This window comes from Pygoscelis adeliae, unplaced genomic scaffold (assembly GCF_000699105.1).
Source record: "Pygoscelis adeliae isolate BGI_AS28 unplaced genomic scaffold, ASM69910v1 Scaffold40, whole genome shotgun sequence".
Classification (NCBI taxonomy): Eukaryota; Metazoa; Chordata; class Aves; order Sphenisciformes; family Spheniscidae; genus Pygoscelis; species Pygoscelis adeliae.
Genome location: NW_008823953.1, coordinates 2,305,029 through 2,325,931, shown reverse-complemented (window position 1 = coordinate 2,325,931; position 20,903 = coordinate 2,305,029). Strand labels below are relative to the sequence as shown.

General features: G+C 36.6%; 1 protein-coding gene across 1 annotated transcript; it reads right to left on the bottom strand.

Annotated features, from left to right (window-relative positions):
* Window positions 1–425: 425 nt before the first annotated feature.
* Window positions 426–20,030, bottom strand: STK17A (serine/threonine kinase 17a). Its single transcript, XM_009321640.1, has 7 exons — window positions 19,996–20,030; window positions 18,609–18,821; window positions 11,339–11,483; window positions 4,380–4,506; window positions 3,582–3,630; window positions 3,280–3,459; window positions 426–2,438 (listed from the first exon to the last, which is right to left on the bottom strand). The coding sequence occupies exons 1-7, from the start codon at window positions 20,028–20,030 to the stop codon at window positions 2,105–2,107; spliced, it is 1,083 nt and encodes a 360-aa protein (XP_009319915.1). The 3' UTR covers window positions 426–2,104.
* Window positions 20,031–20,903: the final 873 nt, after the last annotated feature.

The window sequence follows — 20,903 nt, the reverse complement described above, 5'->3', positions numbered from 1 at the left end:
CCCAAGAAAGTCTTGCACGGTAGCTTCTCAGTATGAGTCTGTAGGTTACTGTCTACAGGAGGGGAAAAAACAGCAAATGACTCATTTCTCCAGAGTATGAAAGGCATCTCTGCATTACAATATAAAACACATCCAAACTCAGTTATCCAAGTACTATTGGATGTTTTCTTATATGAAGGTCTTCAAGGAGTGAGAAGTTGCCCCACCTACATCAATGCTCAGTATGTAATTCCATAGGGGAAGAAGCCTGAAAGAACGGTTTAATTCAGGTGCAATTTTTCTGATGTGGCTTCAAGCGAAGGCAGCCAGACCACTGGCAATGAAGCCTTATGGAAAAATGCTCCCTGCCCCACTCAGTGTCACACCGCTTTTTGTTCGGTTTTCTTCTTTACTAGCGCTTTTTCCCCCTCCCTTACAGCAACGCTAATCAGATCACCCCAGGACTGCTTGCGTTATCAATAAGCCGTTTACTTTTGTGTGAAGGAAAAACTGTAATGTTAGCAGAGAGCACTGAACTCCTGTTCACTAAAAAGGGTAAGAACATTCTCAGTACATTTGAAACTAGGAATGTCTGTAGCAACATGGGAAGAAGGAAAAACTAGCTTAAGAGTTTCTATTCATTGTTGTACAGCAAGAAAACTTTTGTCAGGGTTTATTATAAAGGAACAGCATAAGGAAACCAAATAAATAGTTGAATAGTTAACAGTATGCAATATAATAGTACTAAACTTCAATTACATAAAAATTAAACTTTGGAACAGCATCAATATGAAAGATTTCTTAGGAAACTAGGACTCAGTCCAAGATCCTCAGACCTGTACATTGCAAAAACCAGTCAATTTTGATGCCCAGTTGGTCCCAGCTTTGCCCTCTGAGAACTGTGACCCATCCACACAGCTCCCTAATCCCTCTCTGCCCCATCATACACATGCTGTTTTTCCAAGTGTCTAAGGGAGAGCGAGTGGGAAGCACGAGGTATGAGTTGTGCTTCATTGTTTCAGAGGAAGCGGTATCTTCTTCCTCATCTGATCGTTATATTGAACAAGGTTATGCAATTTAGCCCAAGGATGCTCCTTTCTTCCTTAAAGCAGCAGTTAGAGGAACAGAAAGAAGGCAGCAATGACCTCATGCTCCCAGAAAAACCCCAGCTGGGTTCTGGGGGAGGTGGAATTGAGGGTTGATTTATCATTAGTTGGACGAACTGTCTGATCTAACACGGTGAAGTCAGTGGAGAGAACTTCAACAACTTCAGCAGAGCTACATCAGACCCTCCGTCATTCGTTTCTCCACTCACCAACACTGTGCAGTCACACGGAGCTGGATTCTATTAGCACATCTCGCCCAACGCAGGAGGAGAAGGGAGGGATCTCTGCTGGCTCTCAAGAGTGACTGACTTAAGCAAATTCATCACCCTCTGGAGCAGGACTTTTCTGTGCTTCCAAACAAAGGAATACCACCACTGTGATCTGGAATCGTTCCCCGATAGATTTCTTTACCTGTGGGACACGTGCATCTCTTCCTAGAGAAGAGCAGCTCACTGTTTGGCTATACGCCAGATGAGTCTGGGTCTTTGACTTGATGTAAACAAAGAAATATATACACAGTACAACTTTGAAATCTGTATGTCAAGCCAGTTGATCAAATTCTCCTCTCATACAATTTTTAGATCAGTAGATAGTTCCACTGAAGTCAGGAGTGCTAAAAGGTGTTTGAGGAAAACCCAGCACTATGTATTTGCATTAAACGCCAAAACATATCCTAAAATACTCCTCTTGACATCTGTCACTGAAACACTTCCAATGTCAACTTCTCCAGAACACTGAACAATTAACAAAAACTCCGCTATCAAGCAACAAAAAAACGAATAAAAATTACAAACAAAAATAAGCTTTTTTTTATCTTTGTTAAATTCCTGTCAGCCACTTGAAAACTTGTTTATCTGTTCCATGAAATTAAAAACTTGGCACATTTTCCTTGGATGCCATTTATCAACATTTTCTTTTATCTAGAACATTTATTGCATATCAGAAATTCCCTTGGCTAGGATATTTTTATTTAGTAGAAAACACTGCTTTCCAGTTACAGCTATGAAGCTCCACACAGTTCAGTAAATGAATTCTCCTGGTATTTCTTGCAGTAAAGGTTCCTCAAATTTAAATCGTTTGGAAATGGCTTTCTGCTCCGTTACTTTTTCTTTTTCTGACTGCCTACATTGTCCCAGTGTATATGAAGCCACTACGATTAGTTCTTCTGTCAGTATTGATTCTTCCTCTTCAGTCTTCTCAGCATCTACTGATTTTTCAGAGGCAGAATCTGCATCTTTCTGGGTGACATCACTGGTCTCCCCTCCTGTACTCTTATTCCAGGCCCTGCAAGCAGGATTATCGCTTTGTTCTAACCATGGATGTTGAAGACATTCTTCAGCAGTTGCCCGGTCCCTGCAGAGGAAGGAAAGTGTTAAAACAAATGTCCAAATGAATTTGAAATTCAGTATCTTGCAGAAGAGATCCATACAAATTATTCCAAGCATATGACTGTATTAAAGACAGGCTGATAGAACTTAAAAAAAAGAAGTGCTGATAGCAGCTACCTTTTACCAAAAAAGACCAACAGCAGCTCAAGGAGATGAACTGCTAACATTTAAAATAGAGGAGTTCACAGGTCCTTAAATATCACAGTTTATGCTCCCATGTTGCCAACCAACTTTCAAAGCTTATACAGATTTTTTTTTTTTTAATATAGGAAAATTATCCAGTCCTTACATTCTTAAAGTATTCCCATAGACAAGCAGTAGGAAATTTCAACAGTTGACACGCCCTATGAAGAACTGGTGAGGTTCCACAGAAAACACCTCTTCTATTTTGAGACCTGGAATTTCCAATTTGCTGCCCATTGAGAAAAGCAGACTAATGAACCAGAAAAGAGTAAGGTACTCTACCAACTCATCAAGAATAAAAGGCTCAAAGCACAGTTCATTTAAAAGACATCAGCAAGGTACCTGTAAAGAAAGTCAGTATACTGTACCACATGCTACAATTCATATACAGTTTTCTGAAATGAATTTGAGTTTTAATTACTAACACTAGGACACATTCAGAATATGCAAGTTTGGAGGGAAATGGAGGACTTCTCTTTTCATATACATGGAAAGTAATAGCACAAAGAAATATGAATAATCAAAGTTCCCTTATACTTTAAAAATGAAAATGCCAGCACTTGCTACATTTAAAACGAACCCAGTCAGACATATTAGCATATACAATTGTGTATTTTACTTACTCGGGTTTCTTAACCAGCAGAGTTTTGATGAAATCCACGGCAGACTCTGATATGAGGTCAAAGTCTTCTCCAGAGTAACTTACGTTCATTTGAGATATATTTAAGAATGTTTCTTGTTTATCATCCCCTAAGAAAGGCGATATCCCTGTTAGCATAACATATGCCAGTACTCCAATGCTCCTAAATTAAAACAGATAAACAGAAAAGCAGTTTTTCAGGGTTTTTTTTTTTGTTTGTTTGTTTTTTAAGAAAAGCCTTTTCAGTAAAGTAAGTTATGATGACCATTAATTTGTTCAACTTACCACATGTCAGTTGCTGTACTGATCGGGTCATAACTCAGAATTTCAGGAGCTATTCAGGGAAAAAAACAAGTTTGATTTTTTTTGTCATATGCAGACATTATATTGTAGTCATATAGTGCAATAACGGGCACGTGGTAAAATTTAACATAAGCCATTTGAAGCCTGACAGTCTTTTGAAATAGAGATATTTCTATTCAAGTTATTTAAGTGATTACTATCATTCATTGGTTTTAAGTAAAAACAATTGTTTTCCTTTTATTGTCCTCTTCAGAAGCCAGGCCAGTCTCCTTCCCAATTAAGGAAGCTGTATAGAAATTTCTTATGGAAAAATGAGAAATATCCAACATTCCATGTTCCAGCACTGAAACCCATACTCATAAAGATATACCATACAACTTGAAGATTTTTCAAGTACATTTTCAAGGCCTGGAATGATTTGCTTTTAAAAAGATGAAATGGATACAAACCTCCACAAGCTACAATATTATATTCAGAGACTGAATATGTTATTCTGAACTTTTAATCCAAGTAATACTTGTCATCACTGCTGGTAAGAATCATCTAAAGTCTGTACTCATCTTCAACACAAGCACACAATTATCACTCATTAGACTGGCAAAGCTTACCAGTTCTAGCTTTTACAGCAATACCGCATCCAAGTAATAACCTGATCTTTCAACACAGTAACTACACAGCCAGCCTGGCATTCACCAAATTGAGGTAGTTTCTCTTTTCACTCCCCCAAAGCCTTGACAGTCCCCTCCTCAGGGCTACATCACTCATATAGTAACAACTTACCTACGTATTCTGGAGTTCCCATAATTTCTCTTAGTTCCTCACTGCTCTTCATTATTCTGGAAAGGCCAAAATCTACTATCTTAATGTCTCCCAGAGGGGACTTACTGGTTAGTAGAATATTTTGGGGCTGAAAAACAAAAGGAGGAGACTTTCAGGATCACCGAAATCTAATGTCTATGACACCATAATATTGCATAATTATTTTAGATCATGAGTAGCAATAATGCATTCTATAACAAGTGATACCCAGGACCATTTATTTGGGGTTGTTTCCCCCCCCCAAGGTGAACTTGAAGAGACATGTAGGCTAAAAGGAGTGGCAGGATTTTCTGTTTATAACAGAATCAAACATCTAACTTTATTAGCTTAGAACACATACAAAAGACATGCCAGTAGCTGTCATTTCACAATAGCATATAAATACCTTCACATTCGTACCTTTAGTCCTTCATGTCACCTTTTTAACTCCCCTTCCCTCCCTGCTTCCGTCCAATAGATGGTGTAAAATAACTCCTGTCGAAGGGTGTCCACAACCACCCCATCGTTTTAAAAAACCTGAACACATAAAACTGTTTTGACTACACCTGTTTAAAGAAAGTCTGTTGCAACCGACATCAATCTTGTTCAAAGTACAAACAAATGTATTACAGAATACTAACTGAAGAACAGTTTCAAAAAAATACAGCAGCCTGAAAAACAGGTTTTTAAGAGCATCACCTTTGGATAAACTTGTTTGGTCTGACGTCACTAGATCTTGGCTGTCATCCTTCAAAGCAACTTTGTGGTCATTAAGAAGTTCCTTACTATTTTAAATTGTAGCTCAGTTAAAAAAAAAATCTGAAAACTAACTTTAGACAACAGGACTTAGATTTTTTTGCAACTCAAGCATAGCCTTGCCAAAAAAAAAAAAAAAATGGTGTGACCCTCCCTGCCCCCAGGCCAATAGTCACATTGGGTTCTATCACATTGACTTCTATCACATTGACTTCTCTGAATGGTAACACTGACAGTTGACACTACAGTCATGCCTCTGGTGAGCCCAAGTTCCATGAAAATGATGAAGCCTTTATTGACTGAGAACCTGGATCATCTTGCATCAGGGTGGTTGAAAAGGGAGGAGGGCAAAGAGTAAGAACACCAAAGCAACCACTGACTGATAATCCCAACTGGATTAACACCAACATGCATACTTTTTCCCTAATCACTGAGCCATTCTCTCGTTCATCCCCTTGTCAATCATGAAGGCATGCTTTCACATGAACAGCCTCGCTTCTGAACACAGACATAAAACCGGGCAAGAACATTTTAAAAACCTTGGGCCAGTTCTCCTTGCTGCAGGACCTAAATATAGTCAAGTTCTTTCAGTCCTGCAAAGTTAAACCATGGTATTTCAAACTAGCTCCATGATGTTGTCAATCTATTTTCTGTTTGTAAATCCACGCATTAAGAACAGCTTTTTTTTTTTTTTTTGCTTACAAACTGGGATCTGGTGGCCATACAAAGGCTTTTGGAGCTGCGCATTACCATATGCTTTATAGTTCACATTTTTTATTCTGTATTTGTATTAGAAAAGCAAACATCCAAAAAAGCTGACGACCATGCCTCCCTAATTAGCCTCTCAGATGTTCTTCCCAGTGGGAAATTTAGTTACTTTCTGAAGAGGCAAATAGAAAGCATGAGAAAAGCATTTGTTCTCTATATTTAAACGAGGAAAAGTTTTTAATGGAAACATTTCGTGAAACCCTTAAGCTCTGTATTATAATATTTTAGTAGACAATGTAGTTGCCAGAAGTTTATTATTGCTCTCCTGGTAGCCATTCTAAAATGGGCCTTTCACTCTTACTGCCAAGCAGTTTGTTAATAGGCAGGTATAGAGTATCCAGGTTCTACAGAACCTATTTTGATTATAGCCTTATTTCTTAATTTATGGGACTTGCATTGCTTATTTTGGGAAATAAAGTGTGATGCCAGTTTAATGTCTACTCTTTTAGTGACCGTTACATTCTTTTCCACCTCCCCCTCCACTGCAGTAAGGCTTAAAGGTTCCAATTTAGATCCTCTTATGTTGTGCACTGAACAAAAACATAAAAAGAAAAAAAATACCTGACTAAATGGACAATTTGAATGGATGTACTTTACTACAAGATTGGCATGTGCACAGAAACCACATGATGTGGCCGCATGAGTCTAGGCCAGAAACAGGTACCTTTGGAAAGATTATGAAAACAAGACAAGTAAAAATCGTATTTTTCCAAGCATACTGTCAACAATCAGAAACTTGGGTTTTAGGAATTTGAGAAGTTGGTTATACCTTTATCATCATATTAGAGTAATAGCAGTGAAAAGCATAATTTGTCACTGCAAACATTAACCAGTCTTACATTTTTCACTTAAATTGGACTAAAACACTGTCACATGAAAGAGCATAGCTTTCTTGACGCTATGAACGTCAGTGCAAAGGCCAAACCAAGGCAATATATACAAAGATCTGGTCTCATCTAGAAACTTATTCTGCAAGTCGCACAAATTGTTTGTAATAAGTGTACTTAGTAAAACAGTATACCTTTCAACCCTACCTTGCCAGCAGGTTTTGGAATCTTGTAGGCTGACTATATAATGGCAAAATCCGTACATTGCAAATTTGCCATTATTCCAGAAGCTTCTGTGAGCCTCTGGCCCTAATATTTCTTGTATCTTTAGTTGGTTTCAAAGAGTATGACTAAGGACACATAATAAAGGTCGTGTTTTTAAACTAATCGATGCCTCACCTTAACCTGCAACATTAATGAGCTTAGGTATCTAACTTTATGTTACTATAAAAAAAATCAGATCCCTGATTTTAGAAGAAAAGACAGGAATTATCCAAGGAATAATGGGCAGAAGCAGGAAAAACAGACTAGCTGGGATACCTCAGCTACATTGTGTGTAAAGACACTAGAGTAGGCTGATCAGTCTGCCCTAAAAAAAAAGTTAAAGGACTCCCATATCTTTAAGCAATTGAAATGGAAGACCAGAATTTGCTTGGGGGTTGGGTTTTTTTGGTCAATGTGTACAAGTGGAAAAAAAATGCAAGAGTCACTAAAAGAGTAGACATATTAGACTGGCATCACACTTTATTTCCCAAAATAAGCAATGCAAGTCCCATAAATTAAGAAATAAGGCTATAATCAAAATAGGTTCTGTAGAACCTGGGTACTCTATATACCCTGCCTATTAACAAACAAAAGCTTTGCTTTAATTGCTATAAAGGTTTGAACTCCAGACTAAACTGTTTGCCTTGAAAAATTGATATTTTAATTTTTAACTCTTTTCTTAGTTTCCTGGGTGTTCCTTTAGACAAGGAATACTACCTCTATTAATACTACACTTCTGCATAATAAACATTCCACCTTAATCCACCTAGAAAACTCAGTTGAGAAAATTAATCTGTAATGTTCTTGTAACAGGCCACTTCTTTTGTAATTGCATTAGTTTGCTTTCTGAATATTGGTGTAAAATGACACCCAAACCAATTTCAAATAATGATTTTGCTAGTTGTCCTCACTGAACACATCATCTTGAAAACAATACAGAAGAAGGAAGGGAAAAGTTGTCTGTTGGATAACCAGAGTAATATATATTATAGGAGAGTGCTGCTCGGAGCAGCCATTCTCCCAGACCCCGGGGCTGTGTAAGGCTCTTTACCTATCCCCGCTGTAGACAAGAGGCAGCTAGTCCTTCCTCAACCCCCATGCCTTTTTACATTCTCTTCCATTCCCAACTACTTTAAGCTTTTACCAAACACCAATTCAAGATCAAGTCAAACAGCAAATGAAAACACAGAGAAAGGACTCTTCCCTTACTCAGCAGCTTTTATGCACCATTAAGAGGAGATGAAAGACTCCTGACTACAATCTACGCACACCCTGCAAATTAAATAGCATCAACACAATACTGTCAAGTGATACTTAATTTGCACTCAGTAGCATTATATTTGCTCTTTCTCCAAGTCAAAACTGGATTACATGATTGTATTTTGCTATTATAAACAAGCCATATTTCAACCATCTTTCAGGAGAACCATGCTTTTGAAAAGAAGCGATCAGGTGGCAACCTTGTTAAGCCACATCAAAATACCCCATTTTTTTCTGCAGTGTTTAGTCTCATAGGAAAAATCTTGCATCTAATAAGGGGGCAGACAGAAGTTAAAGCAAGCTAGCTGTCAGTGTCATAGATCTGGTTGATTAGATTTATAATATAAAACTACAACAACAAGCTGATAATCACATACTGACAACCATTTTGACTTAATTTCTTCTGGGCATAGAGCCTGACTTTTTTGAAGGTGCAACATATGGAAAATTGGATGGACCTTTCCAAAGGTATTTGTACCAGACAAATGAAAGGAGAATCATAGAATCATCCATCTTTCAGGAGAACCATGCTTTTGAAAAGAAGCGATCAGGTGGCAACCTTGTTAAGCCACATCAAAATACCCCATTTTTTTCTGCAGTGTTTAGTCTCATAGGAAAAATCTTGCATCTAATAAGGGGGCAGACAGAAGTTAAAGCAAGCTAGCTGTCAGTGTCATAGATCTGGTTGATTAGATTTATAATATAAAACTACAACAACAAGCTGATAATCACATACTGACAACCATTTTGACTTAATTTCTTCTGGGCATAGAGCCTGACTTTTTTGAAGGTGCAACATATGGAAAATTGGATGGACCTTTCCAAAGGTATTTGTACCAGACAAATGAAAGGGAAACCTTTAGAGATCCAAAGGTGAAACTAATAGTATAAGGAAAATATTTTAGCAATAATTTGTAAACTTTTTGATATTGGCAAACACCTTGCTTAACAGCAATACACTTTGCACAAGTCTTCCAAATGTCACCCCACAAAACCAAGTATTTAGTAAATTCCATGGTGCTGTAAGCCACTAGGTAAAGCAGCATGAGCCATACTATACAACAGAAGATGGTTTGAGGCCAGTGGGTTAATAAACATGCAGCCAAACCCAGCACCCAACTTCAATTGGAGTTCCTTGAAAAATGGGCCTTTTTTTAAAGTCTTGCAAGGCACATGGGTCAATCAATCTTCACAAGTCATGGTTTTTAATCCTACAGTTTCCATCATCTTTATTTGCCAATATTCTGAAGAATTCCCAAGACCTTATCTTGCAAAAGACCGATAGTCTATCATGAAAGTAATCACACTGCAATTAGGACTCCTATTAAGATCCACTTTTCAAAAACACGTTGCACCCTGCAGTAACGTATAAACATATTAAACTCAAACACCGGACAATTTACTCTGCTAATTAACCTTCGTAAGCCAGCAAAGCAATGCTGGATCTTTCAGCGAGAACTGGATATGCTAAATTTTATAACAAAAACTTTCCAACTGATCGGAAAACTTAAGTAAGCTTTTTCTGAACTTTGAAAAAGCTACCTGTCTGCAAGCTGTAATCAACACCCCAGTCTACTTTTGCCATTGAGTACTGTAGTCAAATAAAGCACAGCACATTTCTGATTACAGATACCCAACTGATAGTGCTAAGGAACACCACAGCTTTAACTACAAACATGTATGAATATATACTGTCCACAAAAGACATGTTTTAATTTTACACACTTTGCTTCAAGGAAATTCAATGACCAGCCGTAGTAGAGACACTGAGTAACTTGTATAAGCATACTGGAACTTTAAGGAATTCTAACTGCTCATTTTCAGTCCTTCTGAACACTTCTTCTCACATCATTTGCTAAAAATTTTCCATTAATTATTTTAGTACAATTATTAATATTCTATGGGTATGACTAAATCAACGGGCTACAGAAAGTTTTAAAGGATTGCACAGATAATTTGAATAAATGGTTGGAAAACCAGGCAGGTGAGGTATTTGTCTGCAAATATTACTCATTATCTGCTTTAGCTGATGTGCTAGGTTATATATAAAGTATGTACAGCTTGATACTGGAATCTACTGTTAGCTTGTACTACTGCCAAAATGCAATTAAATACAAGTAAGGATCTCAGCAACAGAACAGAAGAAACAGGTAGCGTCTTACTACATACTTAGTAAATATGGGAATTGGATGTGTAAAAAAGAATTCAGATAATTTAATACAAGATACTTTTATACTGCCTTTATTAAGTAGTTCAACCTCAAAATGAGATAAAATTGCATCTTCCATATGAGTGTATGGATGGAAGCTAAAGAAAAGTCATTGCAGCTTGCTGCCAATGGGAGACAATATTTTTCTGGATCCCTGTTACAACTCCCTTCTTAACCATAAGCAATACTCCGGATTTCGTATGATGGCAACTGTACTTTTCTCTTGATTTGGGTCAAAACTATTTTTCAGTAAGAACAAATATTTACTCCAGTAAATCATAATTGATATACCAATAGGGTGGTGGCCAACTGGTTGGCAGTAAATGACAAACACTTAAATTACGTTTTAGAGTAATTAAAAAAAATACTGAAGTGTTATAAATATATTTAACACGTTAATATACTGTTTACCAGTCCTGTGTGAACACTTCATTCTGAAACATTACACTTTATACTACCAGTGTCTCTGCCATCCTTCTGCTTCATTAAAACTCAAGTCAATACAAAAACCAACCTGTTTTTTAATGGCCATATAATACCCAGACATTTTTACTGCACTTTAAAAATGAGCCAGGTCTTACCCAAAGAACTAATTCGCAATTTAAGGTGTAACACAAGTCCACTTTTGACTTCATTACATTTCACTTAATCAAACAAAGTTTATATGTGACATAATCATAGAAACTCCCCAAAAGGCTTGCAACCCTGGTGCCTACTGCATCTCAAAGGTTGAATTTTACCATTCGAGGAATAACTAGATAAAAATTGTGTTAATTACAAATTAGCATTAGTATGACATATAACCAATAAGAAAGTCAGCAGATAAGACATTAGTAAGAAAAATACAGCAATCTTACCTTTAAGTCAAGATGAACCACATTGTTTCTGTGCAAGAATGAAACTCCTTCTAAGATCTGCTTCATAAGTCGTTTAACATCTTTTTCTTTGAAGGCTTCCTCTCTTTCAGCCACACACTGGTCAAAGATTTCACCTCCAGCAGCGCTATGGAACAATATGAATTTTATTATTTCAAAGACTAAGTTAGAGCACCCGTTTTGTTCTACTTGCACTATTTTATTTAGCGTAAGCAAGATCAGCAGGCAGTAGCATCCAATAGTGATATTTTCAGTTATTAAACGTTTGGCAAGCTTTTACAGCCTAGGAAGACTTCTCTGCAGTATGGCAGCTTTGGAGAGAAGCAAAGATCTTAGTAATTTAGGTTAGAGAATATGAATACTACAGAAACTTTGGGGACTATTTTGGAAACACTATTGACTGTGCTTTAAGATGAATGCCACATTTGTTTGAGGGCAGCGTTTACATAAAAGATGTGCCTTTTGCCATTCCTATGAAACTACATGGAAATTTGGCCAAGGTAAGCCTTTGTAAACACAAAGCAAAACAGCCTCACCCCCAATCCTCCTCAAAACACTTTGCACATACTCAAAAGACTAAATGTGAAGTTTATAATTGAACTGTTTGTGAAGTCTCTGGTATACAGGGATGCATTAAGTTTCTAAATGGCTTTCATCTAAAAATACTTCTGAAAATTTTAGCTCTCAGCTTGCTTCCTTATCTTTTGTTTGTATATGTTTAAATAAATGACAGAGTAACAAACCATTTAAAAATAACTACAGATGAATGAATGTTTTTAAAGTACTCTGAAGCCACATGCAGCACCATCTCCGTATAACAGCGACTCTAGAGAACTAAAATTGTTTTACAACATAACCACATAGCATCAGAAGTAAAACAAGCAGAGCAGAGGCTCCATCTTAAAACAAGAGTGGGCATAAGGACATTAGGATGGAACCATTTTGCATATGGATTGTTGAAATACTACTTAGCAACGTATAAATGAAATCAACACATACACACTTTGTTCTGCATGAAATTCTATAATCATCCCTTAGTGAAAGATGGTGAAACCCCCGAGGACAGTATCTTCTCCAGTTACCCCAAACTGTGACATGCCAAACCTGATTTTGCACAATGTTAATCTTTGCAGTGTTAATCTTTATTGATGCATAGCCGTCTATTCTGCCTTTGCTCGCTCTTTTCTAATAAGTTCTATTACCTAGGCAATGCAGAAGACAGACAGGCATATTCAACAAAGATGTAACAGCAAATGAGGGTTCTACAAAAATGGTGCATTTGGATTACGTACCCCCAGAAAAAGAACACAAATATACTCAGTCTTTCATTTTGTCAATACTAACTTTGCTGCTACAGTCTTAGCACCTGAAAACACCTCATGGTTTATAAAACTTTTTGCCCTCCCAGATATTCTCATTGCTGTTATTTAAAATTCTCCCTGTGGATTGTCTTACAAGCAAAAATAATTTAAGAGGGTACATCTTAACATTTTCTAAAGAGTTTTATATTTCTGTTCTATATGCTGGTGTACTGGTACAGAAGTATAATTTGATTTATTAAACTAAGATTTTCTTTTAAAAAAAAGTCCATTAAATAATTATTTTTCTTCATCCTTTATCAATGATGATAGAACAAGAATGAGTTTTCATCAAAGGAGTATTAGTACTTTAATTCCTCTAGAAAAATTGCATATGCCTGACACTATCACATCTTTCTTCAGCACATTTTTATTTAATTCAAGGAAAAAGTTAGTAATATTTCAACTTTGAACAGGACTCAGGTATTAATGACATGTTAAAAATTTACACTGTATAGTGCATTCTAACATTTTAAAACAAATTCTTTTAAAAAGCAACATCAATTGGATCTTCAAGATAGGAACAGAAAAACATCTACTCTAATCAATAAATTAAACTTTCTACTTTAAGAATGCTATAATATGTTGCTTGAAAGAATGATTTAATTCCTTGTAGCAGTAATTTATAATGAACATACAGTGATAAGATCTACTACCAAAATTACTAACACGATGTGTTTTACAGCAACAACCCTAGGATTTTGCTGATATAGCTCTGCCACCCAAAATAAGCAAAACAGTACTTCTGCTATTTAATTTTATGTGAAATAGGATTTATACCCTAAAACTGCTGTTGTCAACCAGGGAACACACTTAATTTTTAATAGACCCAGCTGAAAAATCAGCAGTAGGGAGGGCCTTATAAAGCCCTGTTTGCTATATGTCTATTTGGTAGACATCTGTTACAATTAAGTCACACTAATAAACAAATTAACATTGAAGTAGGCACCAAGCTAAAATGTAGGCTACCTAGAATTATAATAGTACACTTAAAGAATTCAAATTAAATGTGTTAAAATTCAAGGCAATAAATGTTGAGGCTCACAATGTCCCACCACTGAAATCAAGAGACAGCACTACCATAAGTGAGGAGAAAACCCTCGATCCAGAAAACTTCTTTTTTTACAAGGTATTTAAGTACCTCCCAGTACTTCTGAAGATGCCTAGGTTCATCAGCATTTTTAAGAGTGAGACAAGCAAATACAGCCCTTGCACATACATACCCACTTCATGACTTATGAAACAGCCATTCTCAGCTACCATAGACAAATATACTTAGCTTTACAAAAAGTTTCACATGGAAAGGTGGTTTCACATGCAATGTTTCATTTTTCGGTCAACTTTGCTATTTAGGATGCAGATAGAACAACTTCTTCCAGACAATTCATTCTACCCCAAAATTACCACATTCAAGCAAGTAACTAGTGACCCTTTGCAAGAACACGAGGAAATTTGTTACTGGAAGACTGTTTCATGTATTGTTGCTGGGGAGTGAGCTTAATTGATTCCCTTAAGCAAAACAGACAGCTAGCTGTGAGCCAACCCAGTCACAAGCGGTTGGAAGTACAATGTCAAAATGAACTCCAAAACAATTCTCCCGCACATCTATGCCAAATTCTGCCAAGCTCCTTAAAAATACTTTCAACTCAGTTATTTTGTATTCCCTAGCTAAAGTTCAGGGAAAAAAATTTAATCAAAACACAGAAGGAATTAAAATACCTGCTAGGAAAGTATTATGGGCATGTCATTGCTATGATTTCTGTATACATGCAGACCGGGAGTTCTCTGGTCTTTGTAACGTTTACCCATTTTTCCTCTAAGAACACATCTTCCATTAAGCTGTAGCTTTTCTAATGGTCATTATGAAACAACAATTTTGCAAACCACTAGGCACCCCCACCCACCTCCACAGAAAATGTTCCTAGGGGATAAAAGCAAGGAATTGTCCTTAGGACAAGAAAGTCTTTAGGAAAACAAGCCATCTTAATCTGAAAAAAATGGATAAGGAAATATTTAAGAGTGCAATGTTTTGAAATCCAGTGTTACTTAGAATGTATTATTTCTCTAGTACACACTCCCTTAGCTAAGCGTACGAAAAAACGCGAGACAGGAATTCTTTCAAAACTTAACAGCTATGGCAGCCAGAATTCTTTAGCTACTTTAGTTTGTTTATGAAAGTACTGTTGTGCTATTAACTTCTCTGTAGTTTCAAGTGAAATTCAACTGCTCTTCATCAATGAAGAGCATGCTAACATTTTATTACTGCTTATCAGCATAAATGACCTAAAAGTCAGTTGGAAGTCTGCAGCACTAATCTTGGGTTACAATTACGTTGACTTTAAATTCAACGGAGACTGCTTCCTTCAAACATATCTTAACAATGCACTGTATGGAATTCAGCATCCTACTTCTTTCAAGTGCACTTACAATACACTACCACAGTCATTTAGCGTATCATTAGAAAAAGACTGAACAAATCCTCAGAGTACAGATGTGTAGATAACAAGTTCCTAGAATACACTTAGTTTCAAATGCTGAGTGAGACCATATACAGCCTGCAAGGGCCAAAAATTTACTTCCTGAATCTTATGCTCTGTCAAAAGCCTTTCTTGAAATGGTTAGCTTTGGAAGATAAATGTGCTTTCTGTACACAGAGCTTATATTACAAGAAGATCACACCAAGGTGGTTGTAACACTATCAGCAAAGGTTCACATTCACTACGCCCTTTCCTTGGCTAGGCATACCATTAGATAGTAAGCAAGCAAGTGAACTTACTGAGAACTTTTCCAGTGTAAGGCTACCATAACATACCAGCATCCCCAAAGACTGAGAAAAGTGTAAATCCGTATCTGATGAGAGGACATACGGGAAGAGAAGCATCCAAATGCATTAAGTTGTGGATACCGTTCTTTTCAGTTCTTGGCTCTCAGACAAATGCATCTGTCTTTTTTTTTGCCTTAGCCTTTCCAATCAGGCAGCCCAAGAACTGAATGAAACACAAACAAAAGGTAACTAACTCCATTTGAGAAGTTTTCCTCTAAAACTTTTTGAAAAGTTCCAGTCTTGATTTGAGACTACCACCTAGAACAACTTTGTGAATTGCTCTAATAGACAAAACACACACATTGGAGCAGCAGTTATTTCTGATTACAGTGGTTTTGCTTCAAGATCTATCTGTTGAATCCCATGCTAAATGAATTGTTTCCTTCCACCAGACTCCTACTTTAACAAGTCACACCTCCAGTAAGTAGGACAATAAGTAATGTCAAGACAATACAAGTAGTAACATTATCCAGGTCCAAATAACTATAAGTGAAAAAAGCACTTCATGCAGCATATCTAATAAACCCTGACCATGTCTTCAAGATGATAAAGACAACTTTTTTCTTTTTTAAATTAAGCATAACAAAAGTCTACTATACCTACACAAGACTGTGGCAGGTAATTACTCAGTTCAGAAGCTCTTCACAGAAAAATACTTAACGGCTTAGATTTTGACATTACACATACAGGTTTCTTTAATATCCGACCCACTAATATCATCTATCCCTTCCACCAATGTGTAAACATATGGTGATGAACACTTATAAAAACACCAGTTCTTAAGCATCAGATGCTCTGTTGCTAGCTCTGTCAAAAGAAATTGGAAAAAGGCAGGTGGGTTGCATACAAATATTGAGCCCAAAAGTTATAAAAGAAAAAAGCAAATTTGATATCTGATGTGTCAGGTTTTCCAGACTGTATCTCTACCTTTTTCAGTAAAAGTCCAGTTTTGTTTTTCATTCATTCCATTTTCACTGATATATAGAAACATAACTGACCCACAGATTAATTCCAGGCTTTACATACTACCCTTTCAGACTTACTTACCCTTCAACTCCTACTCAAATCCTCTGTTTGAGGTCTTATGCCAACAAACAGAATTCAGAGACTGTTGTCAGGGTAGATGCAGACAGCCACCAATTTGCTATCCTACAGCTGAAGCCAACACTGTAATGCCTCATTGCTTCCCATCGTTCAGAACTTAATATTAACAGTTAGTGGCCAATTTTAAGTTTGTTTTCTGTCAAAAATTGATGCTGCTTGAAAGACAACCCTCCACGTAACATTAGTATTTCTCTTCATGAAGGCAAAGCACTAGTTGTCGCCCCCCCCTTATGACAGATTCAACATCAAGACAAGAAACTTAAAAACCTTAGCAGATAAAGTTAGTGGCCAACAATTATTTGTTTTTCTCCTTCCCAAGATAAAGATCTGCCACACAGACCATCAAGCTTAATAGAAACTGAAATGCCCTAGAGAAGCTTGCAGTCTAGATACGTTCTTTAATCCTCTGCATACAGAATGTCAGAAATTTACTAACATTCATACCTGTTTTGTTGCAACATGTCTCTGGAACATGCTGACATTAAAGAAGCATCCAGATGTATTTGCTGAAGTCAGGGAAAGACTGTTTTTGTAATTTACAGCTCTAACACACAGCTATTTATCTGAAATAAGGTATGACTGTTTGATGCATATAAAAACAATAATGGTGCTAATTACTGAACAACCTGGTGACTACTGAACAACCTAGTTAATACTTTGGATTAAAAATGCTTTGCAATTGTAAGAGAACTGAGTTCTAGAAGAAAACTAGCAATTTTGCATTAAAATTATCACAAAACCCATTGCTCATATCAAGCTTTGGATTCTACCACTCATGTTATATCTCTACGGGATCCAGAAATTTAAACTGCATTCTAGTTAGATCTGTGCTGCTAATGTTTAAAGCGTGTATTTATGAGTCTCCAATAACAGCAGTTAAAACTCCAGAAGCTCTGTCAAACCTTTGCATTAGAACAGACACTTGAATATTTCATAAACCATGAATTCCATAAGGGCACACAATGAAGCTGAAAAAAATGTATTCTAGAAGAAAGTTTGCCTTAGCAGACACGGTCTCATTCCATTTCACTGAACTTTACAGATACAGTTTCTTTTGACTTCTAAACAAGATCAGATTGGGACACAAGACTTCTCACCATTTCTTTTTGTTATCAAGCAAGGAAAGAGCTGTACAAACTAGATTTATCTTAGCAGACAGGTTAAGTTGCTTCTGAGCTATCAAGCCTCACTGTTCCTCTCCTAATTATTTAAAATCTATAGAGCTTGAACAGGATCTTAACAGAGTTCAATAGCAACAAGCATTTGGCTGCCTCTTGGAACCTAGATGTCAAGTATCTAAGCCACTGGCATATTAGATGAACAGCCACAACAGCTGCAGAAACACCCACCTGGACAAACTCAAGGGGAAAAAAATGACACAGACAAATGTAGAGTCACAAGTTAAACATCATTTGAAAGAAACTATTCTAGGTCTGAATCCTCCTACTCTTTTTCTTCCCCAGAAAGATAATGATTTAGAGAGTTTTTCATTGTAGATCATAGGGGGTTTTGATAGCTGCTTTTTAACAATGACGTTGCTTTCAATACCTGTTTCATAACTGGTAAAAAAAACCCAGCAGATTTCACCCCGTCTTTGTCACAGTCAATGAAATAAACTGCAGTTTTTGAAAGATACTCATTGCTTCTTTCCTCTTCCTCTTTTACAAGTAGGGAGTGTACACAGTTCATATTTCACTAAAGATTTTTTTAACTACATAAATTATAGTTCAGCTTTGAAGGATACTACACAATTGGAAAAATTTATTATAATCTGCAGTAGTTACGAGACTGCACATAACTTCTTGTAATACTGATTTTGTTAGCAATTCTTTTTGAACTCAAGCAAGTATAACAGGTAATCAATAAAATCTTTTCACATTATTCATACTGACACACAGTACTTCCACATTATTAGTTTTAAGCAAATACTGCACAACGTTATTCAGGAATTATTACTAGTACTTACTATTCTAGGACTAAAATCATCTCTGTTGCAGTTTCATAAACTTCATGCAAGTTAATGACCCAAAGGTTGCATTGTGCCAGCTCAAGGACTGCAATTTCGTGGATTATTTCCATCCGACAGTCTTGGCCCTTTCTTCTTTTTCTCATGAATTTTGCTGCAAACTCTCTTTCAGTGTCTTTCTGGATACACTTCTTCACCACTGCAAATTTTCCTCTGAAATGAAAGAATAATTTTAAGTTAAAATTAAGTCCCTTAGTGACAACATCAGTATGGTCCTTATAAATTAGCATTACAGGAAACTTGAACTAAATCACTGTTAATGAATACATTTAAAATATGTTCTAAATTTAGAAAGATGCCTTGCTAAGTGATAATCCCTACACTTAAGTTAGGAACATCACAAGCCAGAATGTAATTTAACCTCCATTAAAAATAAGAACTTAAAAACCCTATCAATTCAAGGAACATCGATTTCAAAAATACAAAATAAACAAGCTGTGCTAGTTTGCAAGATTAAGGTATCCTCAAACCTTTCATTAAAAAGCTGGGAGAAACCCAAGTGTACAAACAGGCAATTTATGCTTTCTGTGACTACGTTATAAAAACCTACATAATTGCCCAGCTATTGTTTTCTAAAGTACCCCACTATATTCAAGGCAACAGCAGCCAGCACTCTTACTGAATAACTGCTCAAAATCCTGCTCCATTTGCCGTGCAATATCCAGACTCTGCTCTGCATTTTCAAAGATGGCACTTTGTATTTTCACCATAATATGTCTCAAATGATAACAGCCAGAGTTTCTTGATTGTTTAACAGTTCTCAAAATCCCTTATTCTTAGTCTCAGTGTATAAGTAAGGAACATGGATAATTTAAAAAAAAAAAGGCAGTTTGACCAACATAAAGCTTTCTAACAAAATTTTGGGACAATGATAATGTGAATACAAACACACACCGAGCAGAACTGAGCATAGTACTTAACCCACGTTAACGAGCGTCATTTCTGACAAAGCACACAACCGATGAGTTACACCAAGCCAGCAGGCTAGCTAAAACCACACTGCAGCACTTACGTCAGAAGACTTCCCCCCCAGCATTTTGGGCGGAAGTGTCTGCTCTAAACTTCCTTGCAATGGAGTCCCAGGCCACCTGCTCCACTCTGTTCCATTCATACAGTACAGATTTTTAGACTGAAAAGGTCTATTAATTAATATCTGTGATCTAATGCAATAATGAATTGTCATACTTTGAAGTATAGCGATCTTATTTGAGTTCTTACCATACAGGTATAATGTTCATAAAACCTTTTTTATTTGTATGTAAAAATTTTCTTATAAAGCTGCAGGAATAGCTTGGAGATCTTTATTTTGGTTCTTTACTTAACTTACCGTAGGGTTGCTGAAACCGAAATAAGAGTCCTCATCTGGTTTGGAATACAATTACGTAGGTTTTGCCTCTCCTACCTCCAAGCTGAAGTTCACAGAATTAACTAATTCAGCTTGCGTCAAACTTTTCACTCTCACAGCTCCTAACCTACTGGCAGACTTACACTTCCATGAAATGTAACTGCTAAAACCAAGCTGACCACAACTTCTTTTAATAGGCATTTGTTTCAAAATTACCCAGTCTAAGTGAATTAAGTCAAATAAGCACCCACAAAGTGGGTATTTGCCAGGCAATCTCACTAAAATAATCTGACTTCTAACCACTGATATCGCCACAGTTATTCCTCTAGGAATAATATTTTGTATAAGCACACATTATCTACAGCACAATAGGTATTAAGACTAGATCAGAGCACAGCCCAGATGGCTGTGAAGGTAGACAAACAGTAAGAATATGCTTTCAATGTCTTGAATCAAATTTTTGGGATAAAGTTCTTAATTACTTAATACTTAAGTACTTAATTAAATACTTAATTACTAATATATACGTTAAGACAAATTTTGCTTTGCAAATGCATGAAAATAATATTATAGGATTTTGTAGCACTAGGAAGGTGTTGACAAAAGATCACTATAAAATGCATTAATCGCTATAGAGTTACCACAGGAGGAACAGACACCCAAAGCCTCGAATAAAGCCTAACAACCTGGTAGGTGCCTAGTACACATCTATCGAAAACCATGTTGGAAGTAATAACAAATGTGTATAGTAGGGACAGCTCATCAGGAAACACAGGAATGCGCTCACGATGCTCCTGATCCCAACAATATTGGGAGGACAGTGTTTCTTTTAGGTAGATTTCTAGGAAGTTTGTGACATTAGTGCTGCAGCTACAGGTATAAACGTCCCT